Source organism: Bubalus kerabau, chromosome 2 (genome assembly GCF_029407905.1).
Source record: "Bubalus kerabau isolate K-KA32 ecotype Philippines breed swamp buffalo chromosome 2, PCC_UOA_SB_1v2, whole genome shotgun sequence".
In the NCBI taxonomy this organism is placed as follows: domain Eukaryota; kingdom Metazoa; phylum Chordata; class Mammalia; order Artiodactyla; family Bovidae; genus Bubalus; species Bubalus kerabau.
The window spans coordinates 56,538,925-56,565,511 of NC_073625.1; the positions used below are offsets into that span (position 1 = coordinate 56,538,925).

General features: G+C 41.5%; 1 protein-coding gene across 6 annotated transcripts in view; it reads left to right on the forward strand.

Moving 5' to 3' along the window:
- Positions 1–2,589: 2,589 nt before the first annotated feature.
- APP (amyloid beta precursor protein) overlaps positions 2,590–26,587 on the forward strand; it is a 307,623-nt gene continuing 283,625 nt past the window's right edge. For 3 of the 6 annotated variants that reach the window (XM_055567759.1, XM_055567760.1, XM_055567761.1), the window contains exon 1: positions 2,591–2,814. In XM_055567759.1, coding sequence (XP_055423734.1) covers positions 2,758–2,814 — 57 coding nt within the window. In that variant the 5' untranslated portion in view covers positions 2,591–2,757. Of the gene's footprint in view, positions 2,815–26,587 lie in introns of all 6 variants that reach the window. The other 3 variants (XM_055567762.1, XM_055567763.1, XM_055567757.1) reach the window with 2 other exon arrangements.

Genomic DNA, 26,587 nt, shown 5'->3' on the forward strand with positions numbered 1-26,587 from the left:
GCTGAAAAGCAAAACCAACAGAATCTCTGAGTGGTGATGAAGCAGGAAAAAGAGTGAAGAATGACCATCATTCTGACTCAGTCAGCAGCTAATCATCTTTCCTTGGGGAAGGTCTTTTTCAGGGATGGGTGAGTGAGGTGCGTCTCAACAGTGGGAAGGGCATATGCCACACCAAAGAACTTGTATTTTCAGAGATTATAACCTCACCTCTCTATGTTTGAGTTTTGTGCTCAATAAAAGTCCCTTAACTCTTAAAAAAACGCTTCCTCCCTGCCAGGACTAGCTCCAGGGACGTGTAGTCTGTTGGGTCTCGTGCTCAGGGCACCACGCGTGGTTAACGTTCTGCTGTTACCATCTTAAAATTCTTAATTTGGGAACAAAGGGTCCCACTGTTTAGTTTTGTGCTGGACCCTGTAAATTGTGTAGCTGGCCTGGCTTCATCCCCATCTTTAAGTTATACTCCTATCTGCATGCAGATGACTCGATGGATGTGAGTCTGAGTGAACTCCGGAGTTGGTGATGGACTGGGAGGCCTGGCGTGCTGCAATTCATGGGGTTGCAAAGAGTCGGACATGACTGAGCAACTGAACTGAACTGAACTGCCCTCAGTTGCTTCTATAAACCTAGGATAGACAGAACTGTAGTGGTGGGTCAACATGTCTGGAAGAAACTGGGTTTTTGCTGTGACTGGGGCTTTTTTTCCCCTGTAGTCCCAACTACTTGTCACTTACTTGCTGTCAGATTTGGGAGGAGGTCTTCAGAGTCCTAATTTATAAATGGGAAGAATAACAGTAAGGGCCTTATGGGCTTCCATGGAAAGGAAATGACATAAAGCTTGTCAACAAATGGACTTCCCTGGTGGCTCAGTGGTAAATAATTCACGGGTTCAATCCCTGGGTTGGGAAGATCCCCTGGAGAAGGAAATGGCAACCCATTCCAGTAGTCTTGCCTGGGAAATCCCACTGCCAGAGGAGCCTGGTGGGTTACAGTCCATGGGGGCGCAAAGAGTGGAAGTGTCTGCACAACTCAACAATAACAACAGAGGTAAACAAACAATTCGAGGCAACACATTATTTGTCATTATTTGTGGAGGACGTTCAAAGGTCATTCATGGGAAAAAGTAATCCACGAGTCAGGCTTGGATACCTAGGGGGCTGAAGACAGAAGACTATGTCTAAAGCAGCTGGCAGAGAAACAAGAGTCCTCCGGAAGGAAGCAGGCAACCTCTGGCTGAGCTAAGATCCCACCTCTGACTCCCTGGCTTCTTTCCCTTCCCTCTAGGCCGGCTGGGGACGCTGCCTTGGTGACTGAGGCCCCTTTAGGTCAAGAGCAGGGGATACATTTGGGCAGTGGAGAAGGCAATGGCACCCCCCTCCAGTACTCTTGCCTGGAAAATCCCATGGGTGGAGGAGCCTGGTGGGCCGCAGTCCATGGGGTTGCCAAGAGTCAGACACGACTGAGCAACTTCACTTTCACTTTTCACTTTCATGCATTGGAGAAGGAAATGGCAACCCACTCCAGTGTTCTTCCTGGAGAATCCCAGGGACGGGGGAGCCTGGTGGGCTGCCGTCTATGGGGTCGCACAGAGTCGGACACTGACTGAAGCGACTTAGCAGCAGCAGCAGCCCATCCTAGGTTCATTGGACACTAACCCGACACTGGATGGTTTGTGTTTAATCGAGGAGAAAGTGGCTTCCCAGAAGGTTCATTTCTGTGATTTAGGACAGACACAAGCAAGAACAAGGACAGAGTTTGAGCTATTGGGGTCGAACGGAAGTCATCTTTCCAGACCCTTCCCCTCTTAACTTTCACTTCACCCGCATCTCAGATATTACATCCCTGCCTGATTAAAAAACACCACCACCCATATGGTCTTCCCTTTCTCAAACCAAAACAAATTTTTTTTTTTTTTTTAAACAAAATCTCTCAAGGAGAACTAAATAGGTCGCCGCTTCTTCTCCAGGTCCGGCGCCTTTCTCCTTCGGTTTGGTCTAAAGATAGAAATTCCAGGTTCCTCGTGGCTGCTTTTGACTGGGGCGGGGCAGAGGAGGGGGGAGGCTTTTGCTCTCCTATTTCTTTGCAATATTGCAAAGAAATCCTATTTCCTTTAAGCTTGTCTCGTTCTCTTCCAGAAACGCCTCCCCGACCTCTCCAAACCGAGACAGAGGAAAAAAAAAAAAAAAAAAAAATCCGAAATGCGGATTAAAACGCACCCAGCAGCAGTCCTTTATACTACACCCCCGAGAGGCCTGCGGAGTCCGATGAGTCAAGCTGGCGGCTAGGAGCGGAGAGCGCCCTCGACTTTTCTGGAACCCAGACGTTCTAGGACTCCCCTTTCCCTGCCCCTGCACCATCCCTCTGCCGACCCCATCTTTCTCCCTCCTACTGCTCCGGGGCCCGGGCGGTCGGCGGCCGGGGAAGGCGCGCGCGGGGAAGCCGGGGGAGCCGCACCTGTGGGCGCCTCGTGGGGCGCGGGCCCCTCCCGGCCGAGCGGGCGCAGCTCCCCGGCGGCTCCGCTAGGGGTCTCTCTCGGGTGCCGAGCGGGGTGGGCCGGATCAGCTGACTCGCCGGGCTCCGAGCCCCGCCGCCGCGCCGCCGCTCCGTCAGTTTCCTCGGCAGCGGTAGGAGAGCGAGCACCCGGAGCAGCAGAGCGCGGGGCCACCGGAGGCGGCGGCGGCGGCGGCGACACAGACAGAGCAAGGGCGCGGCGGATCCTCCTCGCACGGCAGCTCGCTCGGTGCCCCGCGCAGGGTCGCGATGCTGCCCGCCTTGGCACTGGTCCTGCTGGCCGCCTGGACGGCTCGGGCGCTGGAGGTGAGTGCCGCGCCTCGGAATGGGGTGACGGTGGAGGTGGGTGGAGGATGGAGGGGACCTGCTCCCTCTTTCATCCAGAGAAGCGGGGCGGTTGGAGGGGGTGGGGGGAACGATCGAGGGGCCCTTCTCTCGGCTCTGCGCCCTACGCCCCCGCTTGCGGGCGCCCTGCGCATCTCTGCCTCCGGCCCAGCCCTGCCCCGGAGACGCGCGCTCCGGCCGGCGCAGAGGGATCCGGCTAGGCGTCGGGCCCCGGGGTCCGCGCCAGTCTTGGGGGGCGCGAGTCGAGGAGGAGGCTCTCTTAGGGTCAGATCCTGATTCACTCCTTTCCTCGGGGCCGGGGGCCGGGGCAGGCAAGAGATATCCAGATGGAAGATGGAGCGGTGGGGGGCGAGAGAACACGTGGGGAAAACCAAAAACGCAAGAGTCCCTGTGTTCTGTCCCCAGCTCTTAATAGCTGCCCTTTCTTTTCTCTCGGGCCCCGGGGAGCAGGAGTCGGGACGGCTCGGGGAAGCTGGGCACCCCCACCCCACCCCTTCGCTTCCCTTGGCCTTTTCCGCCCTGTTTCACTTCCTTTCGCATCCCCACCACCCCTTCCTCGCCAGACCTCTTCCTCCTTCCTCTTCGCGGAGGCTCCCTAGGGTGACCCCAAGGAGGGTCGCGCACCACCCTCTGCGGGCAAACTTTGTGCCTCTCGGCGTCTCCCTTTTGTGTTAAGTTGCGAGAGATGGGAGGGGTCGGAGACCCACAACCACCTCGCACCTTCCCCAAGCCTAGACATCCAGGGTATTCGCGCGCACCCTCGGATTCACCCGGAGAGGGAGAAGGTCCCCGGGAACAAAAGCCGCGACACTCCGCCCTCGCCAGCCCCGGGGCGCGGTGGTCTGTGCGCCACCGAGCGTCCCGCCTGACTCCCTTCCCCGCGCTGCGAGTCAGTCCCGGAGGGGGCTGGGGCGCTGCTGAGGGACGCGCTGGCCGCGTCTCGGAACCCCTCATCTTCTCCTCCTTCCCCCCATCACCTCCGAGGCTGGCTCATTCTTTTCTCGGTTGCAAAGTCCTTGGGGGAAAAATACGCGGAGAGTGCGGCGTGCGTCTGGAAAGGGCAGGGGCGGGTGGCGGGGCTGCACGAGTTCTCCCCTCCTGTGCATCAAAGGAGGCGTTTGTCGGATCGAGGCGCGGCCACTTCCCTGGCAGCGCCGGGCACTGTGATTTAGTTCCCCCCGGGGGGCGCGGGCTGCTGGGGAGGGTCCTCGGGGTCATTTTTTTTTTTTAGGGTGCAGATAAAAGGCTGGAAATTGAGCGAAGATTAAGACGGAGAAGATGGCGCCTCTGCAGTGCAGCAAAGAAAAGCTGTGGAGGCTGCAGCCTGGGAAATCCACCCACCACTAGGTGTATATAACAAGTCTGCCCCATTCATCCAACTCTCCCAACATTCAGCTGACGCCTGTGCCAAATCACTGTTTTCCTTTTTATCTGAAGATGCTTAGAAGTTGTTTGCTTGACAGCTGGGGCAAAAAAGGTCGTAATTTTGCATCGTTTGGGTTCCCATTCGGTATTTTACCATTCGTCACCTCACCTCCCCGTTTTTACCTCCAACTTTTCCCCTTCCTCATGGTAATTTTCCCAAAAAAACAATTTCTGAACAGATGTTTTCCTGTAATTCCACTGAGACTGTACTGACTCTCACACCCGGACAGCGTTTTAGTCCCTAATTTACAAGGTCATTGAACTTTTTCCTCTTCTTTTACCTACGAGTGGCTCTAAAGTGGCTCAAGAATCACCTCGGGGCTCCTTAAGGCAGATTGTTTTAAGAGTTGAAGAATTTGGTTATTCTGTTTTAAAAAATGCATTTAATTAAGGGAGCTAGGCTTTTTCCAGTACTTAAAATTTACTCCTACAATTATTTGTTTTCTCATTGTCTTATTACACGTTGAAAGACACAAATTAAGTAATTAAAAGCCTTTATAAGCTTTTGTCAAAAAGTAGATGTTTAAGTTTTTTGAGCAGTATATTTTTGTGTGTGAAAGAGGCAAATATGATTCAGATTTCTTTTTCAGCCTGTTTGATTGCAGTTTTTGCTCTTCCATCTTTTTGGACATTTTCACTGGTTACTGTCACCTCCTTCAAAGGGTGGAGGTGAGATGCATGTTAATTCATTTTGCAAAGCATTAAGGTAGGCAGTTCACTCTGCTGAGGTTTGAGGGGATTTCTGGAGCTAAGTCACTGTCCACTGAAAAGATGTTAATTATGACTTGACTGTCTTTTGTAGGGCTTAGAAAATAGGTCTGCTGCAGATGACTTGAGACAAGAAATGAATAAGGGCAATGATCACGGGATGGGGGGGTGGGCTCGGCCTCTGGGAAAAGCATCATTACCGGAGCTGATGATTTTCCCTGGTACAGTGACAGGGTATGAGTTAAAAAGGCCCTGACATTTATTTAAACTGGCTTCCTCTTAAATTTTATTTTCCAGTATTGTGGGGTTTAACCTAATTCACAAGTATCTGCTTTGATTGCGGTGCTAATTCAGAGATTATAGATACCTACTCACACTGGTCAAAACAGCCCTAATGGTGGATGCCTGGGGTCACAATTGTGAAGCTCAGATTTGATGGTGAGCTATAAGGAGTCACCGTTTCTGGCTGACCAGTGGGAAGCCATGATAACCATAGGGCACCCAAGCGGCTGTCTTGTCACCCTGTTGAGCAGAGGTACCTGATGGGCACTTGGCAGGCCATTAGTACTGCAGAGAAGTACTCCAGACAGAATAATGATCCCTGGTTCTGACTGGGGAAATAAAGAGAAACATACAACTAAATAGATCACAAGGTTAGATTAGGAATGATTGAAAAGAAAGGATGTGGTCCATTGGTCTGAAGGAAAACAGGACAGACTCCACATAAAGAACAGACGTGATTGCAAAGGGGTAAGGGGAAGGCAGGGATTGGATTGGGAGTTTGGGACTGGCAGATGCAACCTCTTATATATGGGATGGATAAGTAACAGGTCCTACAGTGTAGCACAGGGAATTATGTTCAATACCTTGTAATAAACCATATGGAAAAGAAAAAAAGAAAAATGTAGAGGTAATCGTCATGAAAAAAGGCTTTCTCCCTTTTGCTAGAGGGCCTCTATTTTATGTTTATGGTGTTTTATGTTTATGGTGTACTAGAGACTTCTGTGCAGATATTTGTATGAAGCTGAAGGTGTCAGTCATTCTTGAAATAAGCAGAGCTATTACATACCTTTCCTGTGGCTCTTAAACTACCATTGAAGAATATGGTAAAATTCAGTAGAAATCTCTAGTCTCTTTCTGCACATTTGATCTAGGTGGGGATATGTATTACTTTAAGAGACTTAGAAAGTATCTTTGATTACTATAGTTCTCTAAACTCTGCCTAGTTGTATCAGTTACAAATGCAAAGATAAACCTTATACATGTACTTTATAAATAAAGCTCTAGGATGTAAGGTTTACTTTGACTTGCATACTGTATTCTCGTGTTCCCAGGAAGTTTGCAGAGTAAATAAGACAGGCACATGATTATAAAAGAAAACAGAAAATGTTAAGTACCAAGAGGAAAGTACTGATTAAGTGGTATACTGAGTAAAAGTATTAACAGTATAAACATCTGTATATAAGGAATAAAGGAACCATGGGATGAGATAATCCTTGAGAATTTCCTAATGATTCCTTTCCAGCCAGATTTGTATCTTAGGTTTGGGGAAGGGAGTTTAAATCTTTGCATTTATAGTATCTGTTTACATACCTGTCTCGAGAGCACATGCCCCGAGGATGTGGGCAGAGCCAGTGTGGGATTTAATTTTCCTTGTGTCCCTATTTATTCATTAGGGCCATTTTAAGTTGAGTCTCCTGGGGCCAAGCTCTGGTCTGTACCTCTGAAGATAGCCTGGTGAACAAAAACCATCACTTGCTTCAGGAAGCTTCCAGTCTAGTGGGCAAGACAGAGGATAAACAAATCATCCTACATGTGTGCTCATGAACTGTGACAGATGGTGAGACGGATGGCAAAGGTGTAGGATACACGCTGGAGAGGAGTGCCTGCTCAGACGCTAAATTATGTCTGACTCTTTGCCACCCCATGGACTGTAGCACACCAGGCTCCTCTGTCCGGAGGATTTCCCAGGCAAGAGTACTGCAGTGGGTTGCCATCTCCTTCTCCCTGGGCTCTTCCTGACCCAGGGATCGAACCCAGGTCTCCTGCCTTGACAGGCAGATTCTTTACTCCTGAGCCACGAGGGAGGCCCGGGAGAGGAATAGCGAATTCCGAATAAGGATTGAGGGGCCAAGAGCTCTGATGCAGCATCTTCATTAGAACCTTGACTGAAGAAGTGGGTACCCGATGAAAACACTGATTCACTGGGCAGCAGCAAGGAGCATGGGGAAAATAAAATGTTTCTTTTGTTTTTTGATTCTTTTCCTGGTGCTCTTCTACCTTCATGTTCCAATTGACTATGAAATGGTTTTCTTTTCATAGTAGGACCTCACATACTTGTGGAAGTATTCCTCTATACATTCTTCCATATGGATAGGGTGGGAATTGATACTCACACCAGCTTCTGCAAATCCTTGGGGACGCTGGCACCCTGTGGCTTAATGGTTCATATCCAGATACACCCTCTTCAGTGGCTGGAGGAAGACAGGCTGGCAGGCGGAGGAGGCCAAAGTGATGGAATGAATAGACCCCCCGCCCTCCTGAAGGAGTAGCAAGCTTAAGCCAGAAAAATGTATATTTCTTCATTTTCCTTGTATTCATTAGTAAAAGGAAAGCTAATAGTACCTGAACCCTCAAACTGAATTTGGAAATGAAAACCAGGATGAAGGGGGAAATGTTATGTAACTTTCTTCAGTTTAATGTGGTCCCTTTAAGAAACAACCATTTTGGTGAAGACACTGATGTTTTCCTTTGAAAAAAGATCTCATGAATTTTCCTCTTCAGGTTAAAGGTGAATAGATATGCTTACTGTTACCTTTTTAGAAGTAGACATGTACTATAAACTGGATTCGAATGGACTGCTCTAGGAATAAAGTAATTCATTAGAACAAAAAAAAAAACCAGCCTAGATATGTTTATGAACTAATAGATCTATGAAAAAGGGATGCTGAATAGTTAGAATGGGGTACAGAGGATTCAGTTTCATGTATATATTCTTAGCTGAGATGGGAACTAAGAGGCTATTTTACTTAGACTTATTTTGTGTGGCTACATTTGGACGAAACATGAAATACAGATTTAGCTTGAGCATTTCTAGGATTATAGTATTTTATGGAAGAAGATAGTGGTTGAAATGAGCAAAATGAGAGGCTTTTAAAAGCCAGCTCTATGGAAAGTAGTGTAATCGTTCCTACATTTATAACCTTGATTTTGATAACCAGTAGGATGTCAGGTCAGAAACCTAGTCATGGAATTTTTCATGTTTCCTAGGAAGGCAGCATTCCACATTGGTCAAGCTATTGACTGTGAGCTAACTCATACTTCAGTTTGTTCCTCTGCAAAATGGGGATAATACTTACCGTTGTTGAAGATTGAGTTAATATGTACATAAAATGCTTGAAACAGTGAAAGTGTTAATGTATAGAGTTAAAGAGTTAATATATAACATGATGGCATCTTATAAGCACGTTAGTTACAATTATTGTTTATGATGTTGATGATGTAAAATAAATACATTTAATCCTATACATTGTTGAAAGTTAAAAAAAAATTTATATGATGTTTCACCTACTGACCAATGCACTTACCAACCAGTTAAGACTGTATAGGAACTTGGCAATTTGTTCATGAGAAGAATGAATTAATTTGATTTAAATTTTAAAAAAGACATTGGAGATAAAATTTGTATCACAAATAAAATTAAAACATATACAAATTTATTAAATATTCATATTTATTTTGTGTTTTAGTTGGCTTTTTTGAAAAGCCCTAAAACAATTCATGCTTATAGAAAAACTTGAACAGTACAGAAATATGTAAAAAACACAAGCAGTTGTTACACAAATGAGTAAGACCTACTTTAAATGTGTGCTCCCTGGCAGCTAGCTACACATGTCTAAAATTGAGCAAGTTTATATTCTGGCTTGATTATTAACTCAGCTATTAGTTAACTGTCTGCTGTATGCAGAGAGCTTTGAATAACTTGGTTTAATTCTCAGCATAACCTTCTCTAGAAAATGAATAAACCAGTTTGGCCAAGGAAGATACCAGATGCCAGCAAAAGAATTTTGGTCCTACCTAGACTGGAAGCTTTAAATAATTTTCACCAAAGGACAAGGAAACCTAAAAGCAAGACTGCCTGAGATGGCAACACTTCTGGAAGAAACCAACTTTCAAAATAAAATGAATTATGTTAATATCTCTCTCTCTTTGTCACTCGGTCTTGTCTGACTTTTTGTGACCTCTCATGGACTGTAGCCCACAAGGCTCCTTGGTCCATGAAATTCTCCTGGCAAGAAGAGTGAAGTGGGTAGACATTCCCTTCTCCAGGGGATCTTCCCGACCCAGGAGTCAAACCTGGGTGTCCTGCATTGCAGGCAGATTCTTTACTTTCTGAGCCACCAGGGAAGCCCATCTTAATAGCTGCTGCTGCTAAGTCGCTTCAGTCGTGTCCGACTCTGTGCGACCCCATAGACGGCAGCCCACCAGGCTCCCCCTTCCCTGGGATCCTCCAGGCAAGAACACTGGAGTGGGTTGCCATTTCCTTCTCCAGTGCATGAACGGGAAAGTGAAAGTGAAGTCGCTCCAGTCGTGTCCGACTCTTAGCAACCCCATGGACTGCAGCCTACCAGGCTTCCCTGTCTATGGGATTTCCCAGGCAAGAGTACTGGAGTGGGGTGCCATCGCCTTCTCCTGATATTAATAGCTAGATGATGATAAATTATATAGTGATCTACTATAAAACTTAGTAGTGACCTACTGCATAATTAAAAGCATACTTTTTAAATCAGCACACTCTGCTCATTATAAAATGAAAGGTTTGCAATCCCAGTTTCAAAATTAGGCTGAAGATATTTAAGGATACCACAAATTGGTGATACTGTGGTTAGGGTACGATCAACGTATTGAAGAATCAATAAGTGAAGTCCAAATGAGTTTATATGTTTTTTTTTTCTTGTCACTACAATTCATGTATTTCTTTTATCACTGCCCTGCTGTATCAAAAAAGTGGGTTCAAGTAGGACTATGCAGTTATTGTAGCTATGTTTGAAATAAACATGCTTCTCAAGAGGAATGAAAGTACCACAACCACATAAGCAGAGTCTGTGAGCAGGGGGAGAGAATAAGCAAGATGAACTTTTCAGAAAAGGGAAAAGAACAACAAGCCTGTTTTATAGATGAGTGAATCGTAGAATTCTTAAGGTCTTATTAGTGATGAACCCCGGTGTTTGTATCTTCTCGTTTCCAGGTGGTGTTTCTCTCTCGATTTATTTTTTCCTCCCTAGTTGAGATGGCATTTAGCTGAGAAATTTGAGCAAGAAAAAAAATTTTTTAGTGATTTATTTTATTGATACGACATTGTTCTTTGCTTGAGTCTCTTTCATGGAGAAGCTAATAGTATGTTCCTATGTTTTCATTTTGCTTCCATAGAAATCTACATTGTATCCTCACTAAAGAATGTTTAAGGTATCCTTGGTGATCAAGACCGGTAAATTACTTTTTATCCTTGCTTCCCTGGTAGCTCAGCTGGTAAAGAATCCGCCTGCAATGCATGAGACCCTGGTTTGATTCCTAAGTTGGGAAAATCCCCTTGAGAAGGGCATGGCAACCTACTCCAGTATTCTTGGGAAGGATGCTTATAAGAATAAGAAATCTAAAAAAAAAAAAAAAGAAAAATCTATACTCTATCAGGAAAAGTTATTTGCATGAAGTGAAGAAAATGTGTTGTTGCTGATTTGTTAAATTTCAAAGCTTAAAAGATTGATATATTTTGACCCCAGAGTGACATTTTATGGAAATCCAGACAAGAGGTTACCCTTGAGATGCATTTGTCTACTTTAGGCCTGACCTTTTACCCACAAGTGACCAGTAACTCATTTGTTGTTTCTCCTGTCTGCATATGACTGGATTACAATGAAATTAACAGGACAACGTAGTCTTTACTTTAGTCCAAAATGAAGAAAATAGTACTCCTGGTTGAGGTTTGGTTAGTCCAAAAAAGGACTTTTTGTGTTTGTTCTTATCAATGGACGGCTCTTCAAAAGCACAATTATTGTTTTGTTTTGTAATGGAATTAATAGGCACACATGATAAAGATAGATAACTGCTGTAGTAAACATATTGATTTTTTTCATCTTTCAAAAAAAATCCTTATCTACTTTGGAGATTGAGCCTTTAAAACTGATACAAACTTTTTGAAATCTTTGCTTAACTCTAAAGTGACTAACATAAAAACTTATGGAAGAGCTGTATTTGAGAGCTAATATTTCTCATGCTGAAGCTCTTAATTTCTTGTTATTTTTTTAGACAAATAGTTTTGTCATTGCAGCGTGTCATTTGAAGATGTAAGTGATGAGTTTTTAAGAAACTTCCACAGAAACTTGCAAATATGTAGACTAACCATTCTAGGAATAGATAGTATCATAATCTATCTAATTTATTCTGATACATATTAGATGAATGAGCAACTTAAAATCAGATTTTATAGAGAAGTTACTAGTGTATTTTCATACATAGAAACTTAGGTTTTTATGAGCACAGCCAGAAAAGGAAAATTCACTCCTTTATTTAACCAATATTTTTGAGGTCCTTCCCCTCATGGGAGTTTACAGTATAATGAGGGGTAGACAGAATAAATAGCAATGTAAGAATAAAAAGTAGTAGAAAACTTGGAAAACATTAAGTTGGGCAAGGATATCATCGGTGAATGCTAGGTGGAAATCTGCCATGAATGTGATATTTTATGTGGTATTATCAGGAAAGTTCTCTGACCCAAATGTAAACTTAGGTATCTGGAGGAAAGAACTGTTTATTCACTTTGGTGTAAAACCATAACCGGGAACAAGGATGTGCTTTGGTGGTTAGATATTAAAAATAAAATAGTGGGGCAGAGAAGTTAACGTTAAACTTGATCACAAACTATTTCCTGTCATTTGTTTCATAACTCACTGCAGTGCCTTACATCTAGTGTTTACTAAATACTTGACAAATTTTCTAAATGAAGACTCTGGAAGTTTTATACTGTAGTAACAATTACGTTTGACGCTTGACAGCTAGCTTCTCTTATGTTTAAAAAAGTTGTGAATGACACCCAACTACAAGTCTACAAAAAAAAAATTAAGCTTTTTAAACAAGATTTACTCTTTCAGTCTTTCTAAAACATTTTATTGTGAAAAGGATATGAAATGCTGTCAGTAACTTCATTTGCAACTCTTTATTTCAGACATTCAGTTGACCCAGGGGAAAACAATGCCTGTTCTTGAACTATTTCATCAGTCCTCTGATTGATTGGGACATTTTCAGTTGAAGGTGCTTAGAAATGATTTTCTTTGATCCAGATAGTGAAATTTAGAGAGACGACATTGTGTATTGGAGTGAAATTGAGCGACCGTCAAAATGAAAATTTCATTATAATTTGGCTTTTTGCAGTTTGCTTCTTTTTTTTGCCATTTTACTGCTAATACTTGCCTTTTACGTTAGTGTGAACTAGGATCAAAATTGGCCCTTTAAGAAAAAAATTGAATTTCTATTATTTCTACTCTCTTAAGGAATTGTACTTTTTAAGTTCAAGGGCTTGAAGCCAATGCCACTATATGCTACTAACTTGACAGGCACTGAAAATCTAATTGAGGCCATTATGATTAACTTTGTGTTTTACCAGGGTTTTCTCAGGGTTGTTTTTAATGTTTTGTGTCCAGGTGTTAAATCCTCTTGCACCATGGAATCCAGAAAATTTCAATCCAATAAAAGTGAACTAAATTTTAAAACCCTGTAGTTGTTTTATGCAGGGCAGGTTCTTGGCTAATTGATAAGATGATTGAATAGGAAGGCAGCTTGTGTATTTCTGTTGGTGTGAGGAATTGTGAAAGGCTCCAGTTTCAAGAGAGTACATTTGTGACAAAACTGTAATTTTGGAATCACTGCATACTTGTTCAGTGAAGTATGCGAGGAGGGAATTCTCAGAGGGTGACCATGTGACTAGATGGCTTAAACAGTAGAAGCAAAAGCTACCTTAAGGTAGAGCTACCTTAAAACAGTGCAAGTCCCTGGAACTTGGGACTGAGTAGTCAACAGGGCCATTCCAGATATCCTGGACAAAGATAATGAATAGGGAAGACTTTCTTAAATAAACAAGGTAGGAAGCAGACCCACCCAGTTCCCAAGAAATTCCTTTCCTTGTCTGTATTTGCCATTTGAATATTTCACTTCACTTTCCTGAGCCTGGACAAAGGTCAAATTTGTATCTTTGTGAATTTTCTGGGTGGTGCTGTAAAAGAATACAGATGGGAAGTATTCAGCTTCTTGGGAGTATTTCTTGTGTGTGTGTCCTTAGTTGTATTTATTGCCTTCATAAATAGCCAATGAAGAGAAAAATATTTTAGCTTAAGTTGAAAAAGACTTTGCTTAAAATATCCTCAGGGTTTATTGCCATTGTTAAATTGTTTATGCTTTTTAAGAAACCTTAAAATGTAATCCCCTTTGCTGGTTGCTTAGTCATCTCAGAAATGTAACATGTGAAATGCTGACCCAGACCGTCGATTGATTCTTGTTAGCAGATGAGAGGAAAGTTTAATGCAGGATGTTTTGTTTCTATTTCAGATTTTCTTAGGGCATTTGTGATTGACTTCTGGGCTTTTGGTAGCTCAGCTGGTAAAGAATCCGCCAGCAGTGCAGGAGACCCCAGTTCAATTCCTGGGTCAGGAAGATCCGGATCCCCTGGAGAAGGGAAGGGCTACCCACTCCTGTATTCTGGCCTGGAGAATTCCATGGACTACAGTCCATGGGATTGCAAAAGAGTCAGACATGACTGAGCGACTTTCACTTCACCTTCAGACATTTTGGGGCTTCCCAGTTGGTGCAATGGTAAAGAATCTACCTGCCAATGCCATTTTCAATGACAGCTAAGTGATGAGGTATTTTGTTCTATTTTTTTAAGTATGCCTGATATGGGCATGGGCTTAACAGGAGGTGCTAGGTGAAAAGAACCTGCCTGCCAATGCAGAAGACTGCAGCGATGCAGGTTTGATCCCTGGATGGGGAAGATCCCCTGGAGGAGGCAATGGCAACCCACTCCAGTATTCTTGCCTGGAAAATTCCATGGACAGAGGTGCTTGGTGGACTGTAGTCCCTGGAGTCACAAAGAGTCAGACACAACTGAGTGTGCACATGCACGTGTGCGTGCACACACACACACACACACACACACACACACACACAGAGCAGGCATTTTACCAGCACTTCAAGGTTTATTTAAATTGCATCCTCATAGTTTGACATGTTGTACATGGTTCTGTCTTAAGGAAATGTCTAAAATATCCTGGTTTCTCAAAAACTACTCTTGGTTTCATTTTCTGCATTATTTCTTTCTGAACCCTTGGTTCTCTTTAAGTAGTCAAAGCTTAGTTCAAGTTTGATCATCTTACATCTTGGTTTTCCTTTTATTTTTGGAGTGTCTAGCAAAGAAAATATTTTGTCTCATCACTTCAAGAGACTGCCTTCTGAAATATAGTTGACAATTTGTAGTATCTGAAATAGTTGTTGGTTAATCATGAGAATCAGAAAGAGGAGCCAGTATGTGTTTTAAATACATACATAAATCTCCCATCACCCTTGAAATTATACTTTTTACCCCCATAAAAAGAGTGAGTAATAATTTATACCATGAAAGTTTGAAAATTTGTGTGAACTATATTAGCTGGAATTTGAAAATTAAGAAAGTCTTATTTTTTTAATTTCTGAATAGTTTTCTAATGGTCACATAGTTTATCTAAGTTGAGAAACTTTATTTTAAAACTTTATTATTTATTATTTAAAATTTCCTCAACAGATATATAGTATTCTGAAATCTGTTCTGCTTTCATATATCTGCAAATATTGTTCTTAAATACTGGCCATGGTTTAAGCCCAGTCTGAAAAGCTTGTGCCTTTAGTTGGCTCTGGATTTCAGAGTTAGAGACTGTTGCTTGCTTTTACACAATTGGTAGTTAATTTTATAGGCAGTTAGATGGATACTTTTGTTTCAGTTCAGTTCAGTTCATTCTCTCAGTCCAGTCTCTTAGTCCTGTCCAACTCTTTGTGACCCCATGGACTGCAGCACATCAGGCCTCCCTGTCCATCACCAACTCCCGGAGTTCACTCATACTCAAGTCCATCGAGTCAGTGATGCCATCCAATCATCTCATCCTCTGTCATCCCCTTCTCCCACCTTCAATCTTTCCCAGCATCAGGGTTTTTCCAGTGAGTCAGTTCTCATCAGGTGGCCAAAGTATTGGAATTTCAGCTTCAACATCAGTCCTTCCAATGAACACCCAGGACTGATCTCCTTTAGGATTAACTGGTTGGATCTCCTTGCAGTCCAAGGGACTCTTCTCCAGCACCACAGTTCAAAAGCATCAATTCTTCGGCACTCAGCTTTCTTTATAGTCCATCTCTCACATCCATACATGACTCCTGGAAAAACCATAGCTTTGACTAGACAGACCTTTGTTGGCAAAGTAATGTCTCTGCTTTTGAATATGCTGTCTAGGTTGGTCATAATTTTTCTTCCAAGAAGCAAGCATCTTTTAATTTCATGGCTGCAGTCACCATCTGCAGTGATTTTGGAGCCCCCTCAAATAAAGTCTGTCACTGTTTCCATCTATTTGCCATGAAGTGATGGGACCAGATGCCATGATCTTAGTTTTCGGAATGGTGAATTTTAAGCCAACTTTTTCACTCTCCTCTTTCACTTTCATCAAGAGGCTTTTTAGTTCTTCACTTTCTGCTGTAAGGATGGTGTCATCCGCATATCTGAAGTTATTGATATTTCTCCTGGCAATCTTGATTCCAGCTTGTGCTTCCTCCATACCGGCGTTTCTCATGATGTACTCTGCATATAAGTTAAATAAGCAGGGTGACAATATACAGCCTTGACGTACTCCTTTCCTGATTTGGAACCAGTCCGTTGTTCCATGTCCAGTTCTAACTGTTGCTTTCTGACCTGCATACAGGCTTCTTAAGAGGCGGGTCAGGTGGTCTGGTATTTCCATCTCTTTAAGATCTCTTAATTGCAAAAGTCCAAGAAAATTTTCTGAGAATATTCATTCTTGACTTACCCGAGTCTTACAAATATTTTATTGGTTTGGTTCATAATCTGCTGTATTGCTAAGTAAACAAACTCTATAGAAATGATCTCTGCTTCTATGATCATTTAGAATACATTAATTGATACAGATTGCAAAAATCAGTGAAAAGTTTCTCATTAGGTGTCAGTGAAACATGCTTCACCCATGCAAGTTTATTTTAATTGTTCCTATTAAATTTGAATATGAGATATTTGGCAAAACTAATACAATTATGTAAAGTTTAAAAATAAAATAAAATTAAAAAAAAAAGAAGATTGTGATCATCTTTATGAAGGAAACTCAATTATTACTTTAAATTTATATTCAGTTCAAAGGACATGGAAAACAGTTGTGCCTCTATGAAGACACATCCATTTAAGATTATGCTTCAATCCTATAATCCTACAGCTGATAATTAAGATTTAGCCTTAGAGTAAATGATGTGGTATTGATTATTTTCAGGCCCAATATTGTTTGCTATTGATTCATTGTTGGTGAGTAGAATAAGAAAACAAAAGCAAAACTTTAAAACAGAGGTTTGTAAATATTATCTGGAAATGATATGCCCCAGGTCCTAATAGTGAAGAACCAGGAAATGGCAACTTCCATTCAGATACCTTCCTGATGTCATTTCATCACAAAATTCCTCTGGCCCTCCCTTACTGCCAGGCCTAACTCCAAAACAAAGCATTTCAATAAAAGTATAACGGGACCACAGGTGTAATTTAAAATTTCCTAGTGTCCACCTCAAAGACAAAAGAAACTGGCGAAAGTAGTGCGTAATACTGAAAGAAAGTGAACGTCGCTCAGTCGTGTCCAACTCTTTGCAACCCCTTGGATTATACAGTCCATGGAATTCTCCAGGCCAGAATACTGGAGTGGGTAGCCTTTCCCTTCTCCAGGGGATCTTCCCAACCCAAGGATCGAGCCCAGGTCTCCCGCATTGCAGGCAGATTCTTTACCAGCTGAGTCACAAGGGAAGCCCAAATTAGTGTATTGGACCTAAAATAAATGTAAAATATCATTTCAATGTATGGTCACTATAAAAATTATTCATGAAATATATTACACTCTTTTTTCATTTTATGTCTTCAAAATTTTACCCATAGAATATAGTTTAAGTTCAACCAGCCATATTTCATGCAGTCAGCAGCCACATTGGCTGGTGGCTACCATATTGGACAGTGCAGCTGTAGAAGGGCCAACTCAATTTACGACTGTCTAGGAAAAGAAAGGAGCACATACTATCCATAGAACTTCCTTTCTATCCCCCCTTGTTAGATGAAGAAACTGGGATCTGATGATGCTGAGCTCTCTGATAATCGCTTGAAAATTATGAGTCTGAGCCCTAATCCCTGTCCTGTGGTTTCTAATCTTTCTTCATCATCCTGTTTCTTCCTTCTTCTTTTCTATGTTGCTGTGTCCATTTGAATATGTACTCACATTCGGTGGTTTCTGTCAATTAAATACTGAGCCAGGAGCTTTAAGAAAATCTGGCCCACTTGAGGAAGGCAAGGCTTGTGATCAAGACAACTCTTTGGGGGCAGGGTAAATAAAATTAGCAGGCATACTGAGAATCTCTTAGGGGAATAGTAATGTGAGGTGTTGCTGGGTCCAGCACTCAGTTTTATTTTTTTGGTGTGGGCACTGCTGGAGTACAAGTTGGGTGGACCCTTTGGGACCCAGAGTATGTGACTCAGAACTCACTGAAATATCATCTGCCCACTGAAAGGAAAAGAGGTCAGCAAGGCATTATGTATTATGTACAGTTTGTTGTGTGTGTGAGGTCTGTTCCTGGAAACACTGGGTTAAGTTTTCTTTCTTTTTTCTTCCCTGTTTTTGGAAAGCTGCCCATGTGTGTGCCAATAATTCTTATCCAATTATATTTAAAGTATGATGTTTTTTGACAACTTAAGCCCAGTGGTATATAAAATAGTTGTTTCCCAAATGCAAGCATTGTGGAATGGTTACCACACAGCATTGTGAGTTGGTAAAGACAGGGGATTGATGTACTTCTGGGATCATTGCTGTTAAGTATTTGTTTTATGGTATGAAGAAGCTCCATGAGTGAACTTTTAAAGCTGGAAGTAGTTGTAAAATATTTATCAGCCTGGATATCGTAGATGGTGTGAGTGCTTTAAAGAGAGTTTACATTTATTCAGTGACTTAGGCTTAGTGATTTTAGATACAGTGTTAACTTGACGATTTTTCTATTTAAATCTTAAGACTTTCCGTCTGTGGCTAGACTTTACCCACAAGGCGTAATTGATCTTTAAGTTAAGCATCTATTTTCTTCATATTGTGTGCAAAAATAATTGCACTTTCCAAAGGCTAATGTGTGGGACAATGCCTAGAGGATTCAGAGCTTGCAGGAATGAGCTAAAAGTATAAGGGTATCTGTATCTCCTTTGGAGGTTGATTATTAAACTTAAAAAAATTTGTCTTTAAGCTTAAAAAGATCCACTTTTTTTTTTTTAATACCAGTTTTCCGTATATTTTTCATAATAAATATAACCAAGAGGTACAGAAGTTTAAAGCTTTAAACTGTTTGGGGAAATCATATTTTTTCAAATTATATATGCTAGATTGTTTTGAATTAGAAAAGCAGTACGATTTCATTGTAGGTTGTTGCTGTCTTGTTCAGTCGCTCAGTCATGTCTGACTCTTTGCGACCCTTTGAACTGCAGCAGGCCAGGCTTCCCTTTGTTACACTGTGTCCTGGAGTTTGCTCAAACTCATGTCCATTGAGTCAGCAGTGGTGTCTGTCTCATCCTCTGCTGTCCCCTTCTCCTCTTGACCTCAGTCTTTCCCCGCATCAGGGTCTTTTCCAATGAGTCAGTTCTTTGAATCAGGTGGCCAAAGGATTGGAGCTTCAGCATCAGTCAGGGTTGACTTTGCTTTAGGATTAACTGGTTTGATCTCCTTGCAGTCCAAGGGACTCTCAAGAGTCTTCTCCAACACCACAGTTCAAAAGCATTAATTCTTCAGTGCTCAGCTTGCTTTATGGTCCAACTCTCATATCTGTACATGACTGCTGGAAAAACCATAGCTTTGACTATACAGACCTTTGTTGGCAAAGTGATGTCTCTGCTTTTTAATGCACTGTCTAGGTTTGTTTGCCATGGTTTTTCCTCCAAGGAGCAAGTGTCTTTTAATTTCATGGCTGCAGTCACTATCCACAGTGATTTTGGAGCCTAAGAAAACAAAATCTGTCACTGTTTCCACTTTTTCCTCATCTGTTTGCCATGAAGTGATGGGACCGGATGCCATGATTTCAGTTTTTCTGAATGTTGAGTTTTAAGCCAGCTTTTTCACTGTCCTCTTTCACCCTCATCAAAAGGCTCTTTAGTTCCTCTTCGCTTTCTTCCATCAAAGTAGTATCATCTGCATATCTGAGGTTGTTGATATTTCTCCCAGCAATCTTGATTCCAGCTTGTGATTCATCCAGCCTGGCATTTCTCATGATGTACTCTGCATATAAGTTATATATAAGCAGGGCAACAATATACAGCCTTGACGAACTGCTTTCTCAATTTTGAACTAGTCTATTATTTCATGTCTAGTTCTGACTGCTGCTTCTTGACCTGTGTACAGGTTTCTCAGGAGGCAGATGAGGTGGTCTAGCATTCTCATCTCTTTAAGAATTTTCCAACAGTTTGTTGTGATCGGCACAGTCAAAGGCTTTAGGGTAGTAAATAAATCAGAAGTAGATGTATTTCTGGAATTCCTTTGCTTTCTCTATGATCCAAGGGATGTTGGCAGTTTGATCTCTGGTGCTTCTGCCTTTTCTAAATCCATCTTGTACATCTGGAAGTTCTTGGTTCATGTACTGTTGAAGCCTAGCTTGAAGGATTTTGAGCATTACCCTGCTAGCATGTGAAATTGTCCAGTAGTTTGAACATTCTTTGGTATTGTCCTTCTTTGGGACTGGAATGAAAAGACCTTTTCCAGGTTCCATTGTAGGTATCCTAGAGAAAATATAAAAACATGCATAATTCTACCACCTGTAAATGCCTGTTTTATTTCACGTTTTAAAACATTTTTCAGATCATGCTGTAGATTCTATTTTATATCCTGCATTTTATTCCTTAACATTAAATCTTCTGACATTATAAGTTCTTTGTAAATGTAGTGTCTAATGGATATATGAATCTGTTTAGGGCAACAGGAGCTATGTAATTGTGGACATGTGCTTTTCTTATTTGGCATTTCCAACCCGAGGTTAGGATGAAAGTAGTGATGTAGGGAGGGAGCTTGCACCAAATACTTGTTAATATTTTAAGTATTTATTGAATGATCTAAATTGCTGCCCTCGAGTAGTGTTCAACACAGTGGTCCTTCAGCTGTAAATGACTTAAAGGAAAAGAGATGAGCAAGGACTGTAGAGATTAACAAGGATAAAGAAATAAAGGAAACCTGACCTCGTCATTCAAACAAGCAGTCCTCTTATTTAGTAGTTCCATGATCACTTTTGTAGAAAGAGGTTTGTAAGACGCTATTAAAGCTGACAAGCACATGTAGCCAGGGCTCGAGTGTAGAAGTCAGTAAAATTGTGATTTCAGTTTCTAGAGCCCCTCATTAGGAGCGCTGATTAGGTAACGTGTTTACACAGACGTAAATAAAACTTCCTCCTTTCATCTCCTTGGTGTTCAAGTTGCTCCTTATTTTATGTGGTTAAAAAATAAGTTGGGCAAATAGGAAACATGTTTTCTGTCTATCTGACTCCGCAGACCCAAAAATGAATATAAAAATATCTATAAAGGAATAAAAATCACACTGATTTAAAAAAAAAAAAAGTTAGGAAGATGTATTCCATGAAGTTCCCAAAGGTAAGAATCTTTAGCTACAAAAAAGAAGAATATTTGTCTTTAAATTTAACAATGTGTGTGGTGAGGTGCCACTTCCATAGAACCCTGCCTAGGGCTGTGGAACCCATTCAGCCAGGCCCATATTAATCTTTGATTATTCTCTGCTATTCACATCGACAATTACAGAATACTATATTTCATTTCATAGGTTTTTGGAGTAAGGATTATGTTGTTGGCTGAAATTGAATACTGTAAATAGGCAATAAATAAATGTTACCCCTGCAAGCCCAAACTTGTTTTTCTTTGTTTTGTCATATCTCCACAATTAACTGCTCTTTATTAAAATGATATATAGTCTTTCAGACCTAGTTATTTCTTTAGGGCTGTCTCTTCTTTTCTATGAACCTCTTCTTATACTCCGTCTCCCTCAACTCATGTAAAAATGTTAACCAAACCAAATGTGTATGCTTTTTCTCCATTACTCTGTCTTTTGTCAGTTTAATTTGCACAGACCCAGGAACTAAACCTAACAGGGTAGAGAAAAAAGTGTTTTCCACTCCTACAAGTATTCAACTGGAGGAATAGTATTAATAAATGCAAAGGCTATGAGGTGTCTGAATAAGTTGGTGAATTGTTACAAATATCTCATGAATTATGTCTGTATAATTTATCAGTGATGGCTCACGTTCTTGAATCATTTGTGAAACTAATGGTCAGTGTCTTCCATATTGAATTTACTCAGTGTTGGAGAAGAATGCATGTTTTAATCAAGAGGGATTTATGGAAGACGTTCTGTATTCTAAACATTTTTTAAAAGAGTTCTTCGAGTATATAATAATTCAGCTTTGCTTCTCTTTAAAAATTTAAGATGGGGAGAACTACTGTTCTACAGCTATTTCAGGTTTTTTGTTTTTGTTTCTAGCAAGCATTAGACATTTGGCAGTCAATCATGTCACACTGTTGTGATTTATTAGTTCTGGAATAAACACCTCTATTTCTGGCATAAGTAAAAATAGATGCTTTCTTGGCTTTTGCAATCATAATAAACAATTATCTAGCTCTTTCTATGATCCGGGCACTGTTGGAAGGGCTTCTTATGTAGTCAGCAGCTGCCCATGAGGGAGCTACTGCTAAGTTATCCCTTTGCATGAAGTATCAGCAGGGAAGGAGCTTGGAAATGGACAAGGTTCAAGCCCTCTGCCTTCCCTGTCTGTATTCTTAACCACTTCCCTCGTCTGCATCTGGCAAAATGGAGTAACGGATGGAGTTCAGCTGGTGTTTCCTCTTGGATTAGGCAGTTAGCTCCTCGAGGAAGTAGGCCAGGGTTACAGTGGCTGCTTGTTTGGAAATGTCTCATCTGTTCCACCTTCAGTTCCTGGCAGCATCTCCTCCCTCCAGCCTCACCAGCAGGAACTTCTGAGCCCCGCTGTCTCTACATGGTGTCTTCTCCCCTTCTACATCCTCCCCTTCCATCTCAATCCCACCTCTTTCCTTTCAACCCCAAATAAGATTGTCCAGAGTGTAGACACTGGAGTCATTCCAACCTTGGATTTGAGTCACAACTCCTTTAATAGCAGGAAAATGACTTAACTTCCCTAAACCTAAATTTCCACATCTGCCGAGCTGGTCAGGAGGAAAAGCCAGTTAGGAATCAGGTATGAAGCATGGGACCTGACCCTATAGGAAGCCCTGAAAGAATAAATGGCTCTGGTTTCCATTTGAAGTCTCTTTGTAACTTCTCTTCTCGGATCTTTTGCAAATATCCTTGATGGTCAAGTCAGCCGCACTTTACCCCGTGACGATGCCAAGGCTGGGGAAGCGGCCCAGTGGCCCATGGCACTGCCCTGTTCAGCTTCACATTTCAGTGCTATCAGATAGCTGGAAGGCTGCATGTAGTATGTCACCATTTCGTTGATAATATTTCTGACATCTGAAAACAGGAATGACCTATTTTAACTCCTGCGTAAACTTGGATCACATTGTTCGAGTTGGAGGTGCTTGTGAACGCAGAAGAAAAGCAAGTAGGAAAGGAATGTCAAGCCTGCGTGTCCAGGATGCGACTCTCTCCCCTGTCCACTTTCCTGTCCCTCCCGGCCCTGCCCCTTCCTTGGCATATTCAGCAGTGACCTTGCAAAAGTGACAGCCTTGGCTGTTGGGACCAGCCGGAGGCAGCCACAAAATTCCTGGCTGCTTGCTTCCAAAGATCTCTGTTGTTCAGTTGCACTGTCGTGTCCGACTCTTTGCAGCCCTGCGAACTGCAGCTCACCAGGCTTCCCCGTCCACTATCTCCCGGAGTTTGCTCAAACTCATGTTCATTGAGTCGGTGATGCCGTCCAACCATCTTATTGTCTGTCGCCCCTTCTCCTCCTGCCCTGAATCTTTCCCAGCACCAGGGTCTTTTCCAAAGATCTCTCTTAACCCCTCTGAAAATAAAGAGACTGTCACATATCAAAGGGGACTGGACAGGAGATAATTGGGAGCTCTTTCTGGTGGCACCTGTGGCTTCTAGCACCTGCAGCAGCTTCTGGGAATGATAGTGCTTGGACTTTGGGAGAAGGCAATGGCGCCCCACTCCAGTACTCTTGCCTGCAAAATCCCATGGACGGAGGAGCCTGGTAGGATGCAGTCCATGGGGTCGCAAAGAGTCGGACACGACTGAGCAACTTCACTTTCACTTTTCACTTCCATGCACTGGAGAAGGAAATGGCAACCCACTCCAGTGGTCTTGCCTGGAGAATCCCATGGATGGGGGAAAATCCCATGGACGGGGAGCCTGGTGGGCTGCCATCTATGGGGTCGCACAGAGTCGGACACGACTGAGGGACTTAGCAGCAACAGCAGCAGCGCTCAGACTTCAGGTAGAATTAACTGAAATCCCTGGGGACCTGCTCACACGTCTCTCATACTGTGTATTAGAAATGTCTCCTTTTCTTCACATTTTACAATGCACTTCTCATGTCATACAGACATCAGTTTCAGGGGAAAAAAATCACAATGCACTTTTGGTGGTTTCAGGTGACTCTTACATTTTATTAATTGACAATGTATGAATTGAATGAAGCAGCCTGTTTTTGTTTGGGGGAGGGTTATTATAGAATGGGGAGTTAATCTGGATTGAGGAGGAATTGAGTTTTTCAAGACAATTCCAAGAGACTTCAGGGGTATTTGATGTTTTGATTCTAGAAGGATATACGTCCCCTCTTCTCCATTTCTTCCTTCTGACCTGGCAAATGTATGGCCCTATCAGATGTTAGTCTGTGCGATCCTGTTACATCTACATCCTGTAGCTGCAGCCAAGTGCTTTGAGGCTGACTTCACGTAGATTAGTTTAACAGTTGGTGTGTGAACGCAGATGCTCTGTGCTACTTATTTCTAATAAGTGGATCAAGCCATATAAAAAATATTTTTTCTCTTTAAGAAGTCACATCTTCCTATGAAGCCATGGAGCAATCAACTAAAACTGAAATGCTTAAGACAAATATTACTTTATTGTATTTTAAGGTCTTTGTCTGACTGATTACGACACACTCCTCTATTGAATTTCTAGTCAGATGCTTATTTGTTAAAAATAAAGCTGGAATAAATGGTAGTGTTCAAATGTTATACCACTCTGTTTCTGCTGTTTAACCTTTCACAGTAGCTAAATAAATATTTTTTGCACTAAGAAAAGAATTAACATTTATGTGCTAGCCAAGTGAATTCAGAATCTGAATGCAAAGATGAGACTCCAGGTAGAAACATGAAAACATACTGATGTCAAAGAGAAACTCAAACTATACTGTGTTAGAGAAGCAGTTTTAGAGGGAGGGATATTTGTAAGTATAATAGGTACTTAGAAAATCACCAGGTAAAAACGGACAGAAAAATTCAGGAAATATGTAAAGATATAGAAATTAAAACTACATAGTATATGCAAAGACAGATCAAAAGGACAAAATGAAAGTCACATAAACTTGTCTGTAAATTGGAAACGAATTTAAGATAAAGGTGGTTTTGCACATCAGAGGGAGAAGAGATGGATTATTCAATAATGTTGTTGATTATCTGTCCATAGAGATTATTTACAGTTTCTGTAACAAAAGGTAAATTTCTATATTCTGCAAAGTGTTCTTACAAATCAATTACAATGACTGTACATGATCCAGACAACTATAGTTTGAAAACATATGTGCACATCTATGTTCATAGCAGCACTGTTTTACAGTGGCCAATACATGGACTCAACCTACATATCCATCAACAAATAGATAAAGAGGATGTGGTGTATATATGTATACAGTGGAATATTGTTGTTTAGTCGCTAAGTCGTGCCTGACTCTTTTTGTGACCCCATGGCTTGTAACTCATCAGGCTATTCTGTGCATGGGATTTCCCAGGCAAGAATACTAGAATGGGTTGCCATTTCCTTCTCCAGGGGATCTTCCTGACCCAAGGATAGAACCCACATCTCCTGCATTGTAGGTAGATTTTTTCCCACTGAGCCACCAGGGAAGGCCCACAATGAAGTATTACCCAACTATAAAATAAAGGAAATCATGCTATCTGCAGCTTCATGGATGGACCTAGCGATTATCATGCTAAGTGAAGTTAAGTCAGAAAGACAATACCATATGATATCACTTATGTGTAGGATATAAAATATGACAGAAATGAACTTTTGTACAAAACAAGAACAGACACAGAACAGACCTGTGGTTGCTGAAGGATGGGGAAAGAAAGGATTGGTAGTTTGAATTAGCAGATGCAAACTATTATATATATAGGATGGATAAACAGCAAAGTCCTACTGTATAGCACAGGGAAGTATATTCAGTATCCTGTAATAAACCATAATGGAAAAGAATTATGAAAAGTATTACATATGAACCTCACAAGAGAACAAGGAACAAAACACTTGAAAGAACTTCTGTCAATATTATGGAAAAAATTAAAACATGCAAAAAAGAAAAGTGTGATGAACCCTAGGTATCTGTCACCCAGTCTCAGAAATTACAAATTGACTGCTAACTTTATTATCTGTTATTATCTTGTTTTCTTGTAAACACATCCCCTCCTCATCCTCTCCTTCCTCACTGGGTTATTTTGAAGTAAGTTCAGTGGTATAATTTTATTTATACATATTTCATTATGAACCTCTGAAAGAATTGAAACGGACCTCCCCCTCCAAAAAGCAAAGAACTATTAAGTAATATTATTTAGGAAAAAAAATAGACATAGCCAATAAACCTATAAAGATATGCTAAATCTCATTAGTAGTCAAAGAAATGCAAATTAAAACAGTGAGATAAGTTGTGTGGTTTTTTTTGTTTTAACATTCTGATCGACAGAAAGCTAAAGTCTTGCCAGAGTCAGGAACTATGTGACAAAACACATTTTCTCCTGTCAATGCTACAAGGGCAGCCATTCAGTACTTTATGTGTATACCCCTTGATTTAGCAATTCTAGGAATTAGAACTATAGGATACCCACAGATGAGGATGTTGGTGGAACATTATTTTATCACTTACATACGTTTTTTTCACTGTGTTGCACCAAACTAGAATATTATGCCATAATGAAATATAGTATTAGGTAAGAAGAGAAATTTTCAGAAAGCAGGCATAATAAATTAAGGGAACTTTTATTTATAAAATAAAATTTAAGTGCATAGATATCTGAAATATTCAAGTAAATCTAACTAAACTTGCCTGT